At 38.1% G+C, this 22,414-nt stretch overlaps 1 protein-coding gene across 4 annotated transcripts in view; it reads right to left on the bottom strand.

The window, feature by feature from the left end:
• fstl5 (follistatin-like 5) overlaps positions 1–20,794 on the bottom strand; it is a 144,384-nt gene extending 123,590 nt beyond the window's left edge. For all 4 annotated transcript variants that reach the window (XM_046850423.1, XM_046850425.1, XM_046850424.1 and 1 more), the window contains exons 1-2: positions 20,495–20,794; positions 588–726 (exon numbers count right to left, since the gene is read on the bottom strand). In XM_046850423.1, coding sequence (XP_046706379.1) covers positions 588–726; positions 20,495–20,517 — 162 coding nt within the window. In that variant the 5' untranslated portion in view covers positions 20,518–20,794. The remainder of the gene's footprint in view (positions 1–587; positions 727–20,494) is intronic.
• Between the last annotated feature and the right edge of the window lie 1,620 nt (positions 20,795–22,414).

The following is a 22,414-nucleotide window of genomic DNA, read 5'->3' as shown; positions in this document are numbered from 1 at the left end:
TTTTTAAATCCCTCTAAGTCTGGAAAAGAGATTTTTTTAGTTTCATTGGCTCTGACAAAGAGTCGGCCTCTTTTGCCCCAAGCTCACAGCCTGCCTTGGTTCCTCCATCGGAGTTTAATTGGTCCATTATATAAGGTGAGGTTCCCACTGTGCGAGGAACACGGCCAACAGGAAGAGCTCATTAGGAAAACAAAAAGCCTGTCTCGACGCCTTGATTGTGCATGATTGAGTGCACACACAATATCAACCCCCCCTGCTGTTGGAGTCGGTCAATAAACGTACAATTACACAACGACATTAGGTGGCACCAAGTTGATTGCGTGTTGACAGAAGGTTCGAACCTGCTGCCTACCTGCTCCTACTCAGCCTTTTACACTTGTTACATTTGAAACTGTTCCACTATACTATATCATGGAGTCAGATGCACTGAAAAACAAGCGCTGCAGTATAAATCGTCCCCCTGGAAGCACAGAAATCAAAATTTTGCTCAACGCGCTGTTGACTTGCACGGTAATTAGCTTCATATTTGCTGAGGCAGTGCTCTCACATTGTTAGGAGAGGACTAATAGAACAGGAAAGATCAATACCTTGTGTCGGAATCTAACAAACGGTCGATAGACCAGAGGAGTGAGTGTATCCGTGCTGGGGCGAGCCTCTGCAGCCAGGACGCTGCTGAACAGCAGGATGGCCATCCAAGGACTTCCAGAGCCTCGCATTGGCTCTTTCCTGTGTAATAAAAAAACAAATAAATCAAAAACAATGACAGATTTGGGATCTCGAAAAGCATAATGGCTGTTCAGCTCAGGATGGGGCATCAGGATGGAGTAATTAGAGCAGACAATAGAAACTGCCAATCTGTGTCAGCTTCAAACTGACACTGTCACTATAAAACCTACATGCAAGATTCAATCTGTTTTAAATTAATCAAGAAAACGAAGGCCTTGTAAAGGAAAAAAAAGTGAAAAGGTTGAGGCACAATCCGATCTCCAAAGAAACATCTGCAGCATCTTGTGTATGGAAGATTAATTCTCTGTTGCACGTACGTGCAGAGGAGCAACAAATCAAACTTTAGTTTGACTACGCCGTAGGTCACCTTCTGTACTAACATGATTTAACTAGTGGTGGGTTTTCATTTCACACCTTGGCCTTCAGTGGTGTCCTACCTGAACCAATTTACCTTTTAATACCATCATTATGACATCATGGATAAAAAAATTATCAATATTATATGGAAACGCAGTATAACAGAGCACTGCATTAAGACATGTACCTCATGGCGTAAGAATGGATGCCATTTCAAAAGCAAGAAACTCAATGAACACAACTCAACAAGTTTCCTTACACTGAAGCCACAGCTCCACCACCATCTTTAGCAGAAGCATCAATATTAAACTCAGTGATTGGGCTTGCCTTTTCTCACAATGTCCAGCTTTTCTTGAAAGTCCGTCTTGTAAATGTCTTTGTAAGTGTATCTCAGGTGAAATCTTCTCCTCTTTTAGTTATTGTGGAATAAAAAACAGCTATTAAATCCACACAAATATATTTGAGCTTTTCCAGTTTGCTACAGATGCGAGTTGCGCTTATCCGCTTCATGGCCATCTGATCAAAGGACATGAAAACGCTGACATGACTGGATGCCCTCTAGAGGGCCACAGAGTGACCAAATCACAGGCGGATTGTTAAATAACAGCATCAAGCAACAACGATTTAAATCTAACAAGAGCCCGCGTTGTTTATTTCTGCTGGCTTTACAAAAATAAGAGATGTGACGGCTAAAATCTGATTGGATAGAAACTCACTTACTTCCTCTTTTCCTCCTTCCTGGTGGCTCCATCCTCAGCATTCTCCTACTGATATACCCCATGTCCCTCCTCTGCACATGTCCAAATCATCTCAATCTCACCTTCCTCACCTTGTCTCCAAAACATCCTACATGCTCAGTCCCTCTAATAAACTCATTTCTAATCCTGTCCATTGTCGTCACTTCCAACAAAAACCTCAACATTTTCAGCTCTGCTACCTCCAGCTCCACCTCCTGTCTTTTAATTAATGCCACTGTCTCTAAACCGTACAACATCTTAGGTCTCACCACAGTCCTATAAACTTTTCCTTTCACTCTCACAAATACTCTTCTATCACACATCACTCCTGCTATCACTCTTCTCTTCACTTCTCTAACACACTCTCCATTACTTTCCATGATCATGTATATAACCTTCAGGAGTTGATATGTCCCTCTGATCAAGTGTTCCTATTAAAGTGGTTCTGCTGAACTAGAAAGTCATTGTACACAAAACAACTCTAATTTTGGACTAGAAATGTTTTATATCTTGAATTGCAAATCTAAAATAAGACTAAAAGCACTTGTGCTAAGCAGAACAGTGTCACCTGGCAGGTGTATCAGGATGTTTAATAGCATCTCTTTCTAGGTCAGAAGTTTGCTTTTGTTTTAAGTTGCCCCTCTGTGTGGCTTCATTTTATATTTCAGCTGTTCCTCTGTTCCGTAACTCTTTTCCAGCTTGAAGCTTTCTGGCTCTGCTAGAACCACTTATAATTCAGAGATTCATTATTCATCCGTCTTCCTGTATTTTTCAGCATGGCATAAAACAAACAAGCATTTAAAAGCGAACAACATAGCTAGCAGCGTGAAGCAGCAATAAACCCCGTCATCGCATGCAAGCCGCTTGTCTTACTATAAATATATGAATAGCTCGATGAATATTTGACGGAAGTCCGATGTATGATGGCTTTGTTATGTTTAGTCAAATGCATTGTTTATCTCTAATGAAGAATCTGTCCAAGTTTGGGATTCTATCAGCCCTTTTCACAATCCGATTGCATGCTTTCAGAGGAAATGACCGGCAAAAGACAGAGGAAGGGAAGAAGTGAGTAGAGCGAAGAATCAGGGATGGGGAAGATTGAAATGCTGTTACTCTGACTATAGGGACAGTCATCATAACTTCACCTTGTGGTCATAAATCGGCCTTGGCACAGTAAAGCGCTTTGGCATTGACTTTTAAACGAGACGTATCTATCACCTACGATGTACAAGATGAATCACGTACTGACAGGATCCCAGCAGGCATTGCAGCCCCAGGCTTGGTTTTTTTTCTGATTCAGCTGCTCTGGGCTGAACATACCATTGTTCACAAATCTTTTTATTTAACTTTCTAGAGAATTTCATCATTTCTTCGCTTTCCAATAAATATGAATCCAAAAGTTTTGGAACGCTTTCATTTGAATCAGTTTATAAGCAGAGTATTAGAGTTCTATAAATTCATTTCATACATTGTAACAGTTATATTGCTATAAACTTTCTTTTGACTTCTCCCGTCAGGGGTCGCCACAGTGGACCATCCGCATGTTTGATTTGGCACATGTTTTTACGCTGGATGCCCTTCCTAATGCAACCCTCCCCATTTATCCGGGCTTGGGACCGGCACTAAGGCTTGTGCAACCCTAATGGCTGGGGTTGGTTCCCTGACCGGGGATCGAACCCGGCCGCATCGGAACTAGACCATTAGACCACTAGACCACTAGGGAACCTAGATATATTGCTATAACTACTTAGAAATATGTTGTTCTGTTGATGTCCTTTAGTTTTTATTGAATTAGAAATGATTTGTCCCATATACACTACAGCACAGCAAAAGCTTGTTAGGACGTTAGGGTCAAAACACAGGGTCTTGAACACTTGAAGCTTTGCTTACTGGCCCTGCAGTGGCAGATTGGTAGCGCTTGAACCCCTGAAATTCCAATTAGTAACCCAGAGCTTTAACCTTTAAACCACCACTGCCACTCATGATATATGTTAAAGTGAAAGACAAATTACTAACTAACTAAATAATTAACTTAATTTGTATGCACCAAATCAAGAATAAATTATTTTTATTAAAGGTGCTTTGCACTTGCACTTAGAATATGTACATTACAGTGACATTCTTTTTTTTGCACATCCCAGTGTTGTTAGGAAGCTGGGGTCAGCCATGATCTGGACCATTAAAGAAGTAGATGTCGACCCCGCAAACATCCCAAACCATCTAGAGACGTACCAGCACCATTTGGATACCACTTCATGAGGAGTTTGGACATTGGACCTCTTTGAGTGTTTAAAGGCTCTGGCATGGAGAAAGCTGGTGTTGGATCTTTGATGATCGCGAATGTTGAGCTAATTTATGAGTTGCTCAGTAGCTCCTGGTTCCATAATCTCAACTGACTGTATAAGACTGTAGAAAGAACATTACTCATGTAGTACCATGATGTATTACTGTTACATTCCAGTGCTCATGAAATTAGTTCTTACTCTCCAGTGTTCTGTATTGTTTAAAGACTATAATCACACTCTTGATGTCACCCAAATGAGGATGGGTTCCCCTTTTGAGTCTGATTCCTCTCATGGTTTCTTCCTCATAACATCTAAGGGAGTTTCTCTTGCCACAGTCTCCATGGCTGCTCATCAGGGATAAATACACATCGTTCGTTAACTCTTCAATTCTGTCAAGCTGCTTTGAGACAATGACCTTTCTCAGTTAATGGTTATTTATAGAACTGTAGTACCTGCTTATAGATAATTACAAAACAATTAAGGCTACAATTTATTATAATATATTCATATGGGCTTCATAGAAAGTGATTTCTTTATTTATTTGTTTGTTTATTTATTTGGAATTAAAAGCCATAGCATATAACTTGTAGAGTGAAAGCTTTAATCGTCACCACCGTTTTTAAGTCTGAAACGAGTCAAAGTCCATGAACTTCTGACACTGAGTCAAGATCATGTCTAAAATAAGCGTGAGACCAAGTAAAGATCAAGTCCAAAACCCATCAAATCCTTTCTCAAGGCAGAGCCTTTACTTAAAATACCCTGCAGGATAATACACAGAAATTTGTACAGAATACTTTCATACTTCTGCTCCACTAGGTTTTATAGTGTGTTTGTGGACTTTTGTGTTCATTCAGCCACAACGTTGTTAGTAAAGTCAGGTACTGATGTAGGTGAGGTAAAGAGGCCTGGGGTACAGTCAGAATTCCAATGTATCCCATTGATGTTCAATAGGGTTGAGGTCAGAGCTCTATATCTTCCACTTTAAACCAAGCATATCTTCATCATTTTTGCAGGACATCCTACTTCAAATGAATTGAAAAATGTAGTGCTACCACATCCAAAGACATCTTATACGACTGTGTGCATCCAACTTCATGGGTACAGAACCACATATGGCTGGAAAAGTCAGGTGCCCCAATACCTTTGTCCACATTGTGCATTTACTGTATATAAGACGTCCCACCACTATGAAACAAATACGTCTTTCCAGCTCTGTTTTAAATTTGTGTGCAATGAAACAACCTGCCAATAGATTTTTATTGCAGGCCAGAGACAGTTTAGACTGACCACCATTACCATCTGCATGAAGAAAAAACAATTAAGACAAATGAGAATGGACATGATATTATTGCGATCAAATAATTAGAATCTTGCAGTGATTAATTTGACTTATTAAAGTTTAACAACAATGCAAATGTAAGTGGATTAAAATCAAATATGGCTGTCATGTCTGCTTTGGGCAATCTCTCTCTGTCTCTCTCTCTCTCTCTCTCTCTCTCTTCGTGCTCTCTCTCTCTCTCTCTCCCTCTCTTTCTCTATTTATCTATCTCTCTATCAGTATATTTAAGTATCTGTGAGCTTTGTTCGGTGAGACTATCTGGTGTCTATCTGGTTTAAATCAGATCTAGACTGTTGTCACACTGTACAAAAGGATGAATAGGAAGATCGATACACGATTCAAGAAAATGACACATGAAACAAGGACATAGAAATAGTCAATTACATTTTTTTATTTGTCCGTTAGAAAGTTTGGAAGACCTTTGTCAACTTTGTCTTTAGCAAACTTGTTTTTTGGTGAAAAGGCAAATGTAATTGTATTGTTTTCAATATAATAATTAATAGTAATAATAATAATATTTATTATTATTAGATAAGAATAGAAAAGTGCTTTATACTTGTCACATGTACTCTACAGCACAGTACAATTTTTTTCTTCGCATATCCCAGCGATGTTACGAAGCTGGATTTCAGAGCACATAATCAGTCATGATACCTGGAGCACAGAGGGCTAAGGGCCTTGCTCAAGGGCCCAAGAGTGGCAGTTTGGGGATACTATTATTATTATCATCATCATATTATTATAAGTAGTATTTTAAAGATTTTGCAAAATTCCTGTAATATGTATATAAACTTATGATCTCAACTTCCTAGGAATAGTTTTAAAAATGTATTATTTATATAAAATGTAATTGTTCTGTTAGGTTTGTCTCTAAACTAACCACGCCTCCATGAGTCTGATCCCACTAATTCTTGTTTAGTGTCACCAATACACATCTGGGAACATCAGTCACACAGACACCAGGATGTGTCTGAAAGATATTCAAAGTTTATTGACAGAAAATGCATATATAGACCTCTGTGATGACTATGAGACCATTGAGTTACATATTAGTACATGAAGAACAAAAATTTGTATGGTTACTTCTGGTAGAACAACTGAATGATTTGGAATATCAGCTAACGTACAAATGTAAAAAAAAAAAAAAAGAATCGAACACAATCTGAATTGTATGAAAAAACAGGCATAAATAACAATTTTAACATTTTTATATTCAACATGGACAAAGAGAACAGCCATGATTATGAAACATGAGACAAATAGTATATTAACAGTTAACAATTAACATGTGAGGGTGCAACGATTGATGGAAAATAGTCTTTGTCCAATGAAATTAGAGATCAAGGGTTAATTATGACAATTGAAACATTTCTATTATTAGAATACCTGAGCGTATTTGTGTAGAAACACACCAGATTATGCCTGCTGCTTAGTGCTTATTCACAATTTTTACACCAGTTTTCAAGTTATTCCACTTAAATCCATGATCAAACGACGTAAATAACCTCTATGCAGCCAACAAACAAGTTTCAAGGTCCTAAAGGACCTAAAGCTAGATTTGTGAGTTTACAGCATTGGGCTAAAAGGATTAAAAACATATGTTATCGGAGTTCATTTATAATTCAGTGACGCACTCTGAACCTTCTGTGAACCTCAATGCTCTTAGAGTCACTGTTATATCAGATCGATGAGCGTTCTTAAACGCCAAGGTCACCCTTTGTCCTGCTGCCTCAGACAGTGCGACCGTTATTAGCATCGATTCGCCTCTAAATACCTGGATATAGATTGTTTATGGATTGTATGTCAGTGTGCAGCACTTTTTCAACTGACTCAAGACTTTATTTTGGTAAGAAATAAGAAATGGATGGTTGCTTTGAAATAACAAACAGCACCAGGTGTTTTTGGAATTCATACTTCCTGTTAGTTGTGTTCGAAAACTCTAAAAATGTCCAGATAAAACTGGTTCAAGTTTTTAAAATGAATATATAAGAATAGACTGGGATTTAAGTTTATTTTAGTCTAACATTCTAATCACTTAACTTGATCAAGGCATTATGAGATTTATAAAGGAAGGGTTTTAATGGCTGGAGGTCATTATCATAAGTGTTTTCTGTTTACTTCCTGTTTTCTCCACATTTCTGCCCTGGTCATAAATTGTACATTTTGTATTTTACATGCATGCATTTATTTTTATGATAGTTAGTTTGCAATAAACTAGTCCTGGATTTTTATTTTATTATTTCTTTTTTGGTTTAGCCTCCTTATCCAGGGTTTAATCTCTGGTTTATTAGGGCAAATCCTATAATCGTTATCAAAGCCAAGGTCAGACAGATAATCCAAAATCCAAACATGAAAACAGACAATGGTGAAAGCAAACAGAAAAAAAACAAACTCAAACCTCATCAACAACAAATAGAATTTAGCACAGAGATCCAAGGAATAGAAGAGTATTGTATATAGTGTCTTACAAATACACTACATGGACAAAAGTATTAGGAAAAGTGACATTTCAAGCCATATGTGATTCTTCTCCAAACTGTTACTGCAACACACAATTGTATAAGATGTTTTGGATAGCATTACATTTTCCCATCAGTGGAGACCCAAGCCTGTTTTAGAAATGTCACATGTTCTAGCCGCTGTGCACAAATCCAGCTCTTTGAAGATTTGTTATACATGGGTTGAAGTGGAAGATCTTGAATGACCATCTATAGAGCTCTGATCTCTACCCTAATGAACACCTTTGGGATGAATTGGAACACTGACCGCACCCCAGGCCTCCTCACCTCACCTACATCAGTACCTGACTTAATTACCACACTCTTATGAAGGAATTAGCATAAAATCTCAAAGGAACACTCTAAAATCTAGTGGAACATCTTCCCAGAAGAGTGGAGGTTATTATAAAAGCAAATGGGAACTAAATGTGTGTACTGATAGTGTATGTATTGTATATAAATGATGTGAAAGTATGCATTTGATCTTTCAGGAGGTATGAAGGAAAATTTCACAATGACAAAAGAATCAAAATGTTAGCATCAGTGTAGCAATTACAGTCACAAACGAAATCTCAGACGAAAAACGATCGGATAAACTCAAACGTCTGAAGCATAAACAAGTCCAGATTCATTGATTTTTGTTAAATGTCACATTCTCTGTAATATGTAAATGAAACTGCTTTTTGTGTGTCAAAAATGCTTCTGTGGTTAAAATGCTACTATTTAAAGGACTCAGCTCTGTTTTATTGATAGAACAAGATGAAAGAAGATTGAAAACCCTGTTTGAATCCTGGCTGACTTTTCTTGAAGCTATTGAGTTTATGGTTTTATTTCTTTCAAGATTACCTTAAAATTGCATTGCAATCACAAGGCATGTAATATTACTACAGATGTTCTGTATGAGCTCTGTTTTACTGCCTTTTGACTTGTTTTAAAACCCGGTTCGGTGAATCCGGCTTTTCTTTTTGACCTATTTTGGGAAAATACTGGTCTAATTATATTTCTGATCATGAATGTTTTTGATTACATTTACTTCAAAATGATTAAAAACATGGCAGTGAATAAACTGAATAGATAACATTTTGTGGACACCTGACATCAAACTTATAGACTTTTATAGTTTACTCCATATTTGGGTTCCTATTTGATGTTTTAATACGCTCTTCTTCTACACTTTATTGCAGGCATGGTTATGGGATTTGTGAATATTTAGCGTTAAGAACATTAGTGAGATCAGGTAATGTAGGTTGTTGAGGTTTGGGTGCAGTCAGTGTTCCAATTTATTCCAAACATCTTCTATAGAGTTGAATTCTTCTACTAGAACTCATGTAATCTATATCTTCATGAAGCTGGATTTGTGCACAGGGGTTCAAACCAAGTGCATGTTTTGGTTCTTTCAGTGTTCCAGTCTTTCCCAGTTCATAGTAAATGAAGGAAAAATTTAAATCTGCAGCATACAAACACATTTACAGCTGTATGCTTCTAGCTTTGGGGCAAAAGTTTGGAAAGACCCACATTTGTAGCTCTATGTTCTTTAATGTAGCACCAGGGTTTTTGTAGCTCTATGTTCTTTATTGTAGCACCAGGGTTCTGGAAGAACTTTGTCTCATTTCACTGTGTACTGCATCCGCTACTGTATATATGGTAAAAATGACAAAAGTTTCTTGACTTGACTTATTGATCAGTTGTCCACAAACATATATGCAATAAACATATGAGGCAATAAAAGCCAACTGAACTCTGGAAGATATTCACATAGTTGCATCTCTTGTTTCAGGTGTGTGTTCTGGATCTCACTTTTTTAAATAGCAGCTTTCTTCTCATACACAACAGATATGCAAGCATATTATTTTAGGCATTTAACAATAAGACCTCAAAAGGGTTTTTGTTGTTGTTGTTGTTGTTTTTGCAGATGTCTTGGAATGTATAGTTTAAAGTCATTTACAGTTTAAACCCTCTCACTGAACAGAGATACAGGAGCAACTTTAAACCCAGGCTTTGCTATTATTATTTTCTTTTCAGTCAGATCAAACTGGAATAAAAATCACCCAGCGGTAAAAGACAATTCACAAAAGGGGAACGAACATGTGGCACCAAGCACACTTATCTGCATTTGCCATGGTTTCTTTTGAGTTTGGGACTTTCCCACTGGCAGTTTCACCCAAAACAGAGCATGGGTTTGCATGAAAATTTTGTGCGATGAAGCTGTTTCATAGACTGGGAAGAGCACCGTAGAAGTGAACCCGAGATGGCATGTAGGAGGTGGTGTGAGCTTGGCTGCATTGGAACTCTCTGGTGATTCCCATAAATGGAAACACAACTTGTTCTTGGGTCTGGACTTTTTCAGAAAGTAACCTTTTCCAGAAGGTAACCTTGAACCTTATGCTTCAGTACCAGAATGTTGCTTTCTCCTGGACATACAGAGTTATTCCAAAAGAATGATCCGATTTCATTATGCAACATTTTATTAAGGAAAAGTAATACAAAACTCCATGTCATTATCCCAATGAGCAGAGGAGTGCTTGAGATTCCTTACAAACTTCATTTGGTCACTGACTCATTCCATGACTATGCATGAAAACTGAAGCCATGTGTCATGATATCGGTTCATTCTTTTTAAATAACCCTGTATAATCAAATGCACAATGCAATCTGCTGTGTATAATAAGAATATTCTTCTTCTTCTTCTTCTTTCAGCTGCTCCCATTAGGGGTCGCCACAGCAGATCCTCCTCCTCCATACTACTCTGTCCTCTACATCTGCCTCTTTCAAATTAACTACCTGCATGTCTTTCCTCACCAAATCCATAAACCTCCTCCTTGGTCTTCCTCTTTTCCTCCTTCCTGGTGATTCCATTCTCCTACCGATATACCCCATGTCCCTCCTCTGCACATGTCCAAACCATCTCAATCGGGTCTCTCTCACTTTGTCCCCCAAACGTCCTACATGCGCTGTCCCTCTAATAAAACTCATTTCTAACTGTGTATCATAAGAAATAAAACAAATCAATAACAACCCAACAATTTTTTAAATATTGAGTCGTGATGTTTTTTCCAATTATTATTATTTTTTTAGAACAGTTGGACTCAGACCACAGCAGATGTGCACAATGTGGAAACCATCATTTTCAAGATGAACTTAGACCTAAACCTGATCTACTCCCAAATGTTGGACTTATAAACCTATAGAAAACAACTGGGCCAGACTATGGGGTCTTGTGGTGGTGAAAATAATTTGTATTCCAGAATTGTATAAATACAATACATAAAGGCACTCACTTGGTGCATTTTCTTAAATATAAATAAATATCTGAAACCTCATCCACCGATGCATATCTCCTCTGTCTCCCTCTGCCTAATGTTTCTTGGTGTGAATGAATTCTAAAAATTTCATACAAATGATTTCATGTCTGTTTCTGGATGGTTCTGGATGATATTGTCACATAAAAAAAAACTTTTTATATAAATCATTTTATTTATTTGATCACTTTTTTGTGTGTGTGTGTGTGTGTGTGTTCATATGGTCATATCAATTTGTGTGATAAAATACATTTACTCCTACAGTCTTTTGGATAGTCTGGGCAGGTTTATTATTTATTATTTATCATTCTCAATAAATGTAAAACTTATTTGCTTTTTATGTGTTTTTATAGTCATTGTTCTGTCTCGTGTTTAGCATGTGACTAGGACAATATTTTTATATAAAGGAGAATCCACTTTCTGGTCATCATGTGATCACATGGCCTGGTTCTTTAGCTGGATTAAAATGGGAGCTTAATCCGGTTCTAATGCTGGTCCTTAAATATCCATGAGTCTAAATGCTGTGCAGGTAAGAGGACATAATCAGAGCAAGATGCAGTATAGATTTAACCTTGTGTGGGATTTTCATATTTCTATTTACAGTTTCAGTTTAAAGTTGTTGTACACCTAAGAAATAGGGTCAAGTTAAATATTAAAAATAAGAAAAAATAAGGACATTATAAATAGGAAGTAGGAATTGTGTGTGTGTGTGTTTTATATTGGAAAAAAGCTGAAAAGGCCCGTCTGGATAACAATTTTAATTAGATCATAATTAGACACTTACAGCACACAACATATGTTGGTTTCAAAGCTGATCCTAATTGTGTCTTATATTAATAGTAACTTACATTCTTTACATTTATTTTAACCCAACAAAGATCTGTAAATTTTGATAGAGAATTTTTGTGTGTAATATATATGAATACAAGAATAGTTGTGTTTCAAATGAAGTCCGTCCATTTTTGTTAATACTTGTGTTCAACTCATTAATCAGAAAGGAAGCTATTGAAAAAAATAATGACCTGTTTGGAGCTTTTTCAAAATGGAACTAATTTCTCAATTGGTTATAAGGATAATTTAGTATTAGTCAAACAAACATTTGAACATCAGGATATTGGTTATAAACTCACTTAGGAATCTTGGATGGAAAACACCAAAGGACATGACATCAAAATATCAAGAAGTCAAAAGCAATCAAAAGCCAAAGTTTACCAAAAGAACCTTAAGAACATCTAAGATACACCATATGGACAAAAAATTAGTCTTTCTGTACTAAACTGTTACCGTAAAGTTGAAGGAACACAATTGAATCGAATGTCTTAGATGGTAATTTTCCCTTCACTTGAACTACAATATTTAAATATGTATATAAATATAAAAATTTAGTATAACAATGCTCCAGTGCACAAATTTATCTCCTTGAAAATATGCTTTCCAAGGATTGGTTGATTATAGAAGATCTTGAGACTGCTATAGAACTCTAATCTCAACCCTAATGAACACCTTTGGGATGAATCGAAATGCTGACTGCACCCCAGGCCTCCTCAACTCACCTACAGCAGTACCTGAGTTTACTACCACCCTCGTGAATGACAATTCTCCACAATCAAATTGGGACTTACGATGGAATAGGTGTCCACAAATCTTCCATAGAATATACCTTGGGACAGCTTAAGAGCCGATTTCCTAATAGAACTACAAGAAAATGTAACCAGGCTCTAAAGTGTAGTAAAAACAAATACTGAATACTAAAACTTTGTATGAATCCTCTGTGCTTGCAATTCACTTTCTCCAGATGTGGATCAGTCCAGATGTGTTCTCTAAGGATGTATGCTTTTCCAAGTACAGTTCATAACCATATTTTATGTAAATGATTTTTGTACCTTTTGGACTGCTGTATGGATGAAGATTAAATTCAACCACAAACTCCAGTTCTCTTTTCCTTAATCCCACAACATTAAACTGATATCACCCAGAAGACAATACTTTCCCATTTTAGACATCTCAACGTTACTTCCTAATGACATCTCAGTGAGTTTTTTCTCACTGCTGATTTGCTCAGGGCTCTAGGGATTAAAATCTTCATCTGGATTTCCCTCTGAGGCCCACTGCATGTTTTATACCACCCTCCCCTAGCCCCAAAACGAATTCTTTTTCCTTGTTCGGTGTCTTCCATTGGCTACACAATGTCAACTCTATCAAAGTTACATGTTCAACATGCTAATCCAGCTCCAAGATGATTCACTTATTAAAGGAGCGAATCTCTCATCCATGTCAAGAACACTGGCCGCATTTTAACAAATTCCTGAAGTGAAGCTTTTCAGCCAGAAAGGGAACGCAGAACAGACGTGGCTTTATTGTTAAACAGAGCGTGATTGCACGCCGCAATGTTATTAGCAATAATAGAAACGGAGTCTCTCAGGAATCAGAACGTAGCCAAATCGAACCTCGGTTTCCCAGCGTCTCTCCCTCAGCATTTACAACCAATCCCCTAGAGATATTCGCCCAAATCAAACAGCTCACAGCTCAGTCCCACTCATCACGCCCGCCCCGGCACGCCGGATAATACACGACGACCGACGAGAACGACAACAACAACAACAAAAAATGTTCCCTTGGGTCCTAGGGAAAGGATTTCGTCAAACTCCAAACTAATGAACTCCTTGAGCTTTTGGAGCGTTGATGAGATAAAAAGGACAACTGGGACTGGAGCATTATGAGAAATAAAATCTCAGCTCTTTAAGACCGGTAGATTTTCCCAGATCTTGAATTTTATTCTATATTTAACCCCAATCAGCTACTGAATAAACTGCACTGTGAACAAATTTAAACATTTACCTAATTTTATGCTAGGTCAATTAGGTCACATGACTAAAAGTGCTAAAAAGAACTGAACTGAAATTGTTCCATTCGCATTTTAAAAGACGGAGAAAGCTAGAGATAGAAGCAGAACAGGCATAATAGAGGTCGATTAATCATTCCAGCAGTGCTAAAGCTGCTCATTTTTGAACCTCTTCAGATTTTGATGGCTTTGATCGTTCTCTGCTCTGCTGCTTCATATCTAGCACCAAAAAATTAAATAAAATACAGCCACTATAAAAAATACATGCAATACCTGGTGGCATAGTGACAGAACTGCTCTGCATCTACTCTCTCTCTTTCGCTTTCTTTTTCTCTCTCTCTATCTCTCTTTTCTCTAGACAAGAGAAATCTTTAATTGTCATGACATTTCTGAGGAAAACAATATTTTACAGGAGAATAACTATATAATAAGAAGCCCAAAGTATTAAATAGACTGAGTTATGGGATCCGGATGACGTCTGGTTCAGATCTGGCGTCTGATTGTATTTTTTTTGGGACGCGTCATTATTTGTTATTCCTGTCAAGATTTCATTGTTGTCTATAGCAGCGATGTGACAGAAGGACACTGTGATCGCTTGCGCTGACAGTGACAGTGCTGACTGGTTTAGAAAGAGAAGAAGAAAAATTAAGCCTCTGATTAATGAGAAATATCAACTTGAAAGCCGGACTGATGATGTTGATGGTGGTTCTAGCATGAATGTTAAAGCTTGAGAAGTTCAAGAAGGGTGGACAGATGAAGACTTGAGAGAGCTGGATGGAATAAAATGCTAAAGTGCTGCCCCAACACTCTCTCTTTCTCTCTTTCTCTCTCTCTACAGGTAGAGTTGAAACCAGGACTAAATCCTACTCAGATTACTTTGTTGTCAATTTAGAATTTGTTCCCAGAATGAATCCTGGATGCCATGGGTGGATTTTAAGGGTGGGTTTTTCTTTACCAGTTGATTAAAGAGAAAATCTGAGCTGCTGTGTTATGCAACAGATGTAAAGGTGTCCAGAGCCGTGTGTGTATGAGTGTGCATATGTGTGTGTTGTGTTGCAGGACGGGTGCTGTATGACGTGCAGTCAGCTGCAACCTGTGCCCATTAAAATGCAATGGCTGACTGGACAGCTTGGCAAGGATGTGTTCACGCGGTGATGACAGACACTTCTTCAGTACAAAAAAGAATAGAAGAGAGAGAGAAAGAGAGAGAGAGAGAGAGAGAGAGAGAGAGAGGGAGAAAGATGGAGCGAGAAACTCAACCAACTACTAAAGAATGTTGCAAGTTCTGCACTGACACTGATCATCAGAAGAATGTTTCTCAGGGATTGGAGGAACTTTTTCAGGAATGTTTTACTGGAGAAACTTGGACAGGTCTTAGTTCCTGAGCTATAGAAGCCTATGTAGCTTGTACTCCTGAAGAGATATTTTACTGCAGATGTGAAGGAACTCACTAGTCTAGCAACACTATGCTTTCACATGTAGTCCTCACATCTTCTAGACTTTTGGATGATGTCCATGCACCATATATGACTCCGAATCCCACACATCTGGGGAAGTGCTAGCTCATTGGTTTAGATGTTCAGAAGAAGTTCAAATCCCAGCACCACCAAGCTGCACCTGCTATGCCATTTTAACCAAACTCTTATTCTGCTATGGTTCAAGGTAATATTGTTAAAGGTTTCGACTTAAAAACTCATCTCCCAGCTCAGGTTGTTGCAGATCATTAGTTTGCATATTCAATTTGGCTCATGTTTTAAACCAGATGCTGTTTCTGATGTAACCCTCCCATTTTCCCCAAGCTTGGGACCCATTCTGAAAGTGCACCAACTTGTGCAAACCCCTTGCAGTGGCTTGGTTGGTTTCCTGCCTGGGTATCAACTCTATGCCATGGCAATGAGCGCAGGGAATCGTTTTGTGTACAAACACCAAAGTAGCGCAATTTGTCAACTCTGTTATTAAGCAGCTTGTGTACTCTTTTTACTTCTCTAGTGAAAATGTTTATAAAGTGAGCATGGGGCAGCACAAGTCCTGCCTCAATGGGTCTCTATTAGTGTTTGTTATTAATATTCATGATTTTATAAAACATATATAGTTTATATATGATGTGGAAATCAATAAAAAATCTACTTTTATCTGTTTTAAAGAAACTTTTAAATCATTCTCTGCAAAGTATGTTGTATTTTAAAGGAATTTAAAATGCTCTTGAACAATAGATTTATGTAAAGACTGAGTATTATTTCAATAATAAATGTCTATTATCATTAATAATATATACACCATCTCTGTGTTTTGCACTATTTTGTGGAACATGTTTGCACACTGCACTTTTTTTGTCTTATTTACTTGAACAGAGTGAAATAATATACAATTGGTGAGAGAACAGCTGTTTGTAGCTGCTATAGCAAAAGTGATAGCTTGTTATATGGGCATTCTAGATATTTGCTGTGGCATAACTTTAAAGTGCAATAAGTACCTTCAATTTCTATTGGGCCACATCACACAATGCGTTTTTTTTTAATGATTATATTCTTTCAACTACATGCCCCCTAATATTTCATATCTCATTTAATGCTTCCAAATCAAATAGTAAATGATCCATGTGGATCCTATCCTGGCTTATTAAGTATATATAGTAATAAATCAAACACATCCAGATGCTGAATAGTTGGTTAGTTGTACAAAAAATTGTATCACTTAAAAATAAAAGCACTGCAAACACACACACCAACACACACAGAGCACTCGAGGCCAACATGCAGCCCACTTAATCCTGAAAGATCAGTGCTGAATAAACACGGCATGTCTGAAAATCCTCTTCAGTTTGTTTAATAAGTTTGTTGAACTCTAGCAACCAAACTCTCGACACGCAAAATTTACAAAACTCACAAAAGCCCATGTGCTTTCACTTCCAAATCCATAGCACGCAGCTATAATAGTGTACACATGAACCTGCTGTCTTTTTTATCCTTCACACGTATTTACTCAGAAACTCAAGAATGATTCAGTGAAGAACACTCAAAAAGCCATAACTCCAGGTTTAATAGAGTGATAATTAGAACTGAGATGTGTTAATCTACCTGCTTTCTGAAGCTATGGCAGGAATTCCTTCTTCAAAAACAGTCTTATAAATGCAAATTCTTAAGATTTCATCACAACCAGGAATTTATAAAATGCTATTATAGGGTACGGTTCGTTTGAGACGTGAGGTTATTATTTAATGCCTTTTTCTTACAATGTTCATGTAAAATCCAATGATTTTACTCATACTATCAATGCATGAGGTTTAATCCATGAGTAGCTTGACTGATGGATTTACAAAACTGCTTATTTGTGTACAGAGAACAACAGTGAAGTTCTGCTTATATTGACACTGACGGAAAATGTTTTGAGGAAGAACGAGCTTAACATTTCGTTTATTGCATTTGGCAGACACCTTTATCCAGAGTGACTTACAGTTATCCCATTCATGCAACTGAGCAGCTATGGGATTAAGGGCCTTGCTCAGGGGCCCAGGATTGGTAGCTTGGTGTGGCTGGGATTTGAAATCATGACCTTTGGATCCAAATTTCAATGCATTAACCACTAAGCTACCACCTCCCCAAAACATCTTTGCAACAAGTTCAGATAATTATTTTAATGCACCCTTATCTAAGTGACTTACATTGATTTCATTCCTATTGGCTGAAGGGCCTTGCACAGGGGCCCAGGAGTGGCATCTTGTTATGGTCAGAATTTTATCTCATGACCTTCGGATACAAAGGCCAATGCCTCACACACTAAGCTTCTATCACCAAGGTAATTTCTTTTTCGCTGCCATTTTATTTGGATTCGTCACAGCTTCCACTTCACAGAGAGTAAGCACTGCAAATATTGCCGACTTGGCATGTATCTCCAACACTATCTTCCTTCTATAGCTTGTATACACCTTACCATACAGTATGTGCTTTTTAACATCTCATTTCACTGTTCTATTAATCTCCACTCTTCTGGTCAAATATTCCACTAGATTTTGGAGTCTACTTTTGGAAATTTGTGCTCTTTCAGATACAAGAGTTTGTAAATTGTTCATTCAAGATTCTTCAAACCAACCCATGCAAAATACATCTTAATGGAGCTGAATTTTTTATAGCTGGAAAAGTCAGGCGTCCCCAAAATTTGTCCATTTAGTGTCTATCTGATATATTTGATCACAATAATTTCCCCTGCGATTTTCTTTCACCAACCACCACATGAATTACCTTTTTTTATATCTAATTTTCATGATTATCTATGGTGGATACGATTGACAGCAGGGAATGAGTATGTCATTCTTCCTACTAAATTTCTTTATGTTGCATTGTAATAATGCAAACTCTTAATTATAGGTTCGATTATCTTTGGTTACGCTATTCATGAAACATATGCTGAGATTTTGGACAAAATTACACTAAATTGCCCACAATGTGATTTCATAGTAATTTTCTGAATTCCTTGTTTACTATTTCAAATGTTTTACATGTTTTTTACATTTTGGGGGAGAAAAAAAACTCATGGATTTCTTTTTTTCCAATTTGCAAGTTGTACTTTCAGTTTGCATTATTCTACTTCCATCATTTTACCAGTATTACTCTTGTCACACTGATGCACACAGCAAGTATAGCCCCCAAGCCATTTGTGGTCTATTGCCCTCCTCTAGATGTAAATGGGTATATATTTTTTTAACAATTCACTTATTCTTTTGTGCAGAGTAATTCCTTTGCCCACGAGTGGAAAAAACTGCCGCCATTATGTCAATCAGCTTTACTTCAATCAGTTTTATTCAGATCACAATGCTTTCTTTTCATATTTCAGTCTTGTCTTGACACTTTTCAATGGCCAACATAATTTTTGGTCTGAGGCATCATTGTTTTTAATTCTCGCGCATCTGTGTGAGTGCATGTTGATGCATGCCTGGGGATAAAAAGAAAAAAGAGAGTGCGTGTGCATGAAAGAGTGAGAGAGATAGAGAGTGGCAAAGGCATTAGAGCATTTGTTTCTGAATGCTCAATTCCTGGAGAGCCTTTTCATTTCAGCCTCCATCACTGCACACTTCAATAGAGGGCCTGCAATGAAGGGATTAGGACGTGGATGTGAATGTGACGAGTATCTCACATGCAAATCTGTGTCTGTTAAAGCCACTTAGGTAGGCAAGATTGGGAAATCGTTCAGCAAGCAGACTTACAGTAAGCACAAGCTTTATCAACTGCAATTTTAATGCACAGTGAGTTTTCTGTTTGCTGAGCAGAAATCAAATTGGACACAACACCAAGGCTTCATGTACTGTGACAATCCTTTAAAAACATTAAGAAAGGGTACATTTTGGTGAAATAAACTTAATATCATCTCCAAGGAAGCCAAAAGAATAACATCTGAAAAGACCAATCAGTAGATGGGAGACAACAAAGCTTGCACTGAATTAAAAGTATAGGTTCGAGCTGGCAAATGTAAATGCAAATCCATCTTGCTGCCAATATGAAAGGGAATTGCTGTTCTCTACTGACCAGTAGAGTAGAAAACTCCTGCCAAGACAAACTGCTGTTGAAATCCACCTCAAGCTCATCTTTCATCCTTTACTGAGGTACTGTCTAAACACTTTGGATGAGAAAGTGTTCTTTTCTTTTTTTGTGCTAATAATAATAATAATAATAATAAAAAATATTATCAATCATTAATCTTCACTAAGTTTATCATAGACAAGATCACTATGAATCCAATGTGTTTTCAGGGAACAAATATACGTGAGTCAGAAATACACCCTGGATGTCCAGCATGGACTCACTCATTCACAGGCAGAGGCAATTTTTTAAATAACCAACCAATTTGGAGAACATTGAAGAAAGAACATTTGGAACTCAGGGGAAGACAGAGAGTAATGAAAGTCAGGACTGGAAGTCCTGAACTGGGAGTCCTGGAGCTGTTAGGCAGCAATGCTACCCACTAACAATAAAAATAACAATAACAATGAAACCCAGTCATCATGCTTTATCAACAGGAATGGAAATGTGTCAGCAGGAGGCTTTTAATCCGTACATCACTCAGGATCAAGGATTAGAAGGGGGAAACAAATAACATCCTGTACAGTGTGTCTTTATTAAATGCCTTCGCCCTGGTCTTTCACAGTGCATAAATAGGTGTATAGCTGTATATATTTTAAACACTTTTATTTCTAAACTCAGTTTGAGCACATCTGTAGTGTTTAAGTTTAATGCGCCAGCTGGATTTCTGTCTTCCCAAGATGCTGTATGGTTAATGTATCAGGGTTTGGGGCAAAAATATGTGTCCTGAGGTTCTGAAAAAGTGGTGAAACTCTCAAATATTTTTTAACATTAAAACAAGTCTTTAGACCAATTTGACCTCAAGGTTGGATGCATTATAATGTAAGCAATCACTCACCTTTGTGTCCAAATGCAGGTCATCGAATGAAATCACAAGGGAAAAAAGAGTGTGCAGCTGATGCGGGATGCGTTAGTATATATGTGTGTGTGCGTGTGCGTGTGTGTGTGCGCCTGTGTGTGTGTGTAAACCCTGTTTCCTTTTTCACCACAAAGTCCTTGTCGTGCAGAAATCCGTAAGCGAAGTGAGCAGCCAGATGGACGTATTCCGTTCGGAGAGAGAAAATGTTCCTGGGTCCTGAGTGTACACTGTTATCCTCCTTTTCAGCACCACGGAGGAGTGGACAGCTCCGCGAACGCAGCGCCTCACCTCTCGCTCAGGGCGCAGCGCAGCTCGGTGCCGATTGGCTGCGTATCCGTGCTCATTTGCATACAATCACGCTGTCAGCCAATCAGAAGAGACGCGGCGGCGTGCGGAAGAGAGCGGCTGGGAAAAAGCGGCTAGGTTGTTGCGACTGTCGGTGTGTGTATATGTGTGTGTGTGTGTGTGTGTGTGTGTCTGCTTACCTCGATTGGGCTGGTAGTACACAGCGTAGTGCTATTGATTTATTGACTGTTTCCACCCCCTGTATTATTATTTTAAATTAACTATAATGCAGTAAGAGCACAAAATGAAACGGGATTTGTGTGTGTGTGTGTGTGTGTGTGAGAGAGAGAGAGAGAGAGAGAGAGAGAGAGAGAGTCTAGTGTATGAGAAGTCTGATATAAGTGGTCACATGGTGTCAGTGATATTTTCGGAAAGTTGGTTGTAGATTGAATAATAGCCAGTACACCTGTACTCTACTCCAAGCCTCCTCACGCTCCAGGCGAAGATATTCTTTAACCCTTGGAGACACAAAACTTGTCCACCTCTCATGGGTCTGGACTGGACTTGAGGTCACTCAGGCTAAGCTCTTGACTAAGCTCTGAGCTGCACAGCCATTACCAACACTGCTTTTTCACTCATTAAGTGATAATCGTAAATGTTAAATAATGCAGTGAGGCATGCGGTCAATCTGAGAGGAGAAGGAGGAGAGAGAGAGAGAGAGAGAGAGAGAGAGAGAGAGAGAGAGAGAGAGAGAGAGAGAGAGAGAGAGAGAGAGAGAGAGAAAGAGAGAGATAGAGAAAGAGAGAGAGAGGAAACCGTTGCACACAGACATACAGAATGCAGCATCCCAATTCCTGTTTTTATTGACTCCGGTCTGAAAGACAGAGAATGTAGTAGGGTAGATACAGATTTCTGTTTCTTTACAATCTACAGACACACATGCAGCATAAGAGAGAAACAGAAGAAAGAAAGAAAGAAAGAAAGAAAGAAAGAAAGAAAGAAAGAAAGAAAGAAAGAAACTTACAAACACTAATATATATTTAGAGATACTAACTGCTGACTGACAAATAGAGAAAGAGAGAGAGAAACAAGGTCCTAGAGTGAGATAGATAGATATGCTTACAGAGAGAAAGAAACAATAATAAACAGAGAGAGAGAGAGAGAGAGAGAGAGAGAGAGAGAGAGAGAGACATTTTAATGAGAAACAGACTAAGACTAAGAGACATAGAGCAAAACAGAGACAGACTCAGAAATAAGAGAAAGAGTGATCGAGAGAGACCGCAGCGTCCCTGTTCGACACTTTCGAGTAGACTTCTTTCCTCTCAGCTGTTTCACAGCTTCATCCGACAATAAGAAAGAACAAAGACGCAGAGGAACCCGTGTGAGTGTGTGCTTTGTTCCACGCTGACGGTCCAGCAAAAGGAAGCAGCTTACAAAACGCTTACAAAATGAAAGTGATAGCGAGAGAGCGAGGAGAAGTGTGGAAGGATTTAAACACCCACACAATGGGGGAAGCTAATTGCCTGCTTTTAGTAACCCAGAAAAAAATTACAGAAGTACATAAGCTGGAACACCCACACACACACACACACACACACACACACACACACACAC

Source organism: Silurus meridionalis, chromosome 5, assembly GCF_014805685.1.
Source record: "Silurus meridionalis isolate SWU-2019-XX chromosome 5, ASM1480568v1, whole genome shotgun sequence".
Lineage (NCBI taxonomy): Eukaryota > Metazoa > Chordata > Actinopteri > Siluriformes > Siluridae > Silurus > Silurus meridionalis.
Note: the sequence above shows the minus strand (reverse complement) of the source record. Positions and strands in the feature narration are given on the sequence as shown.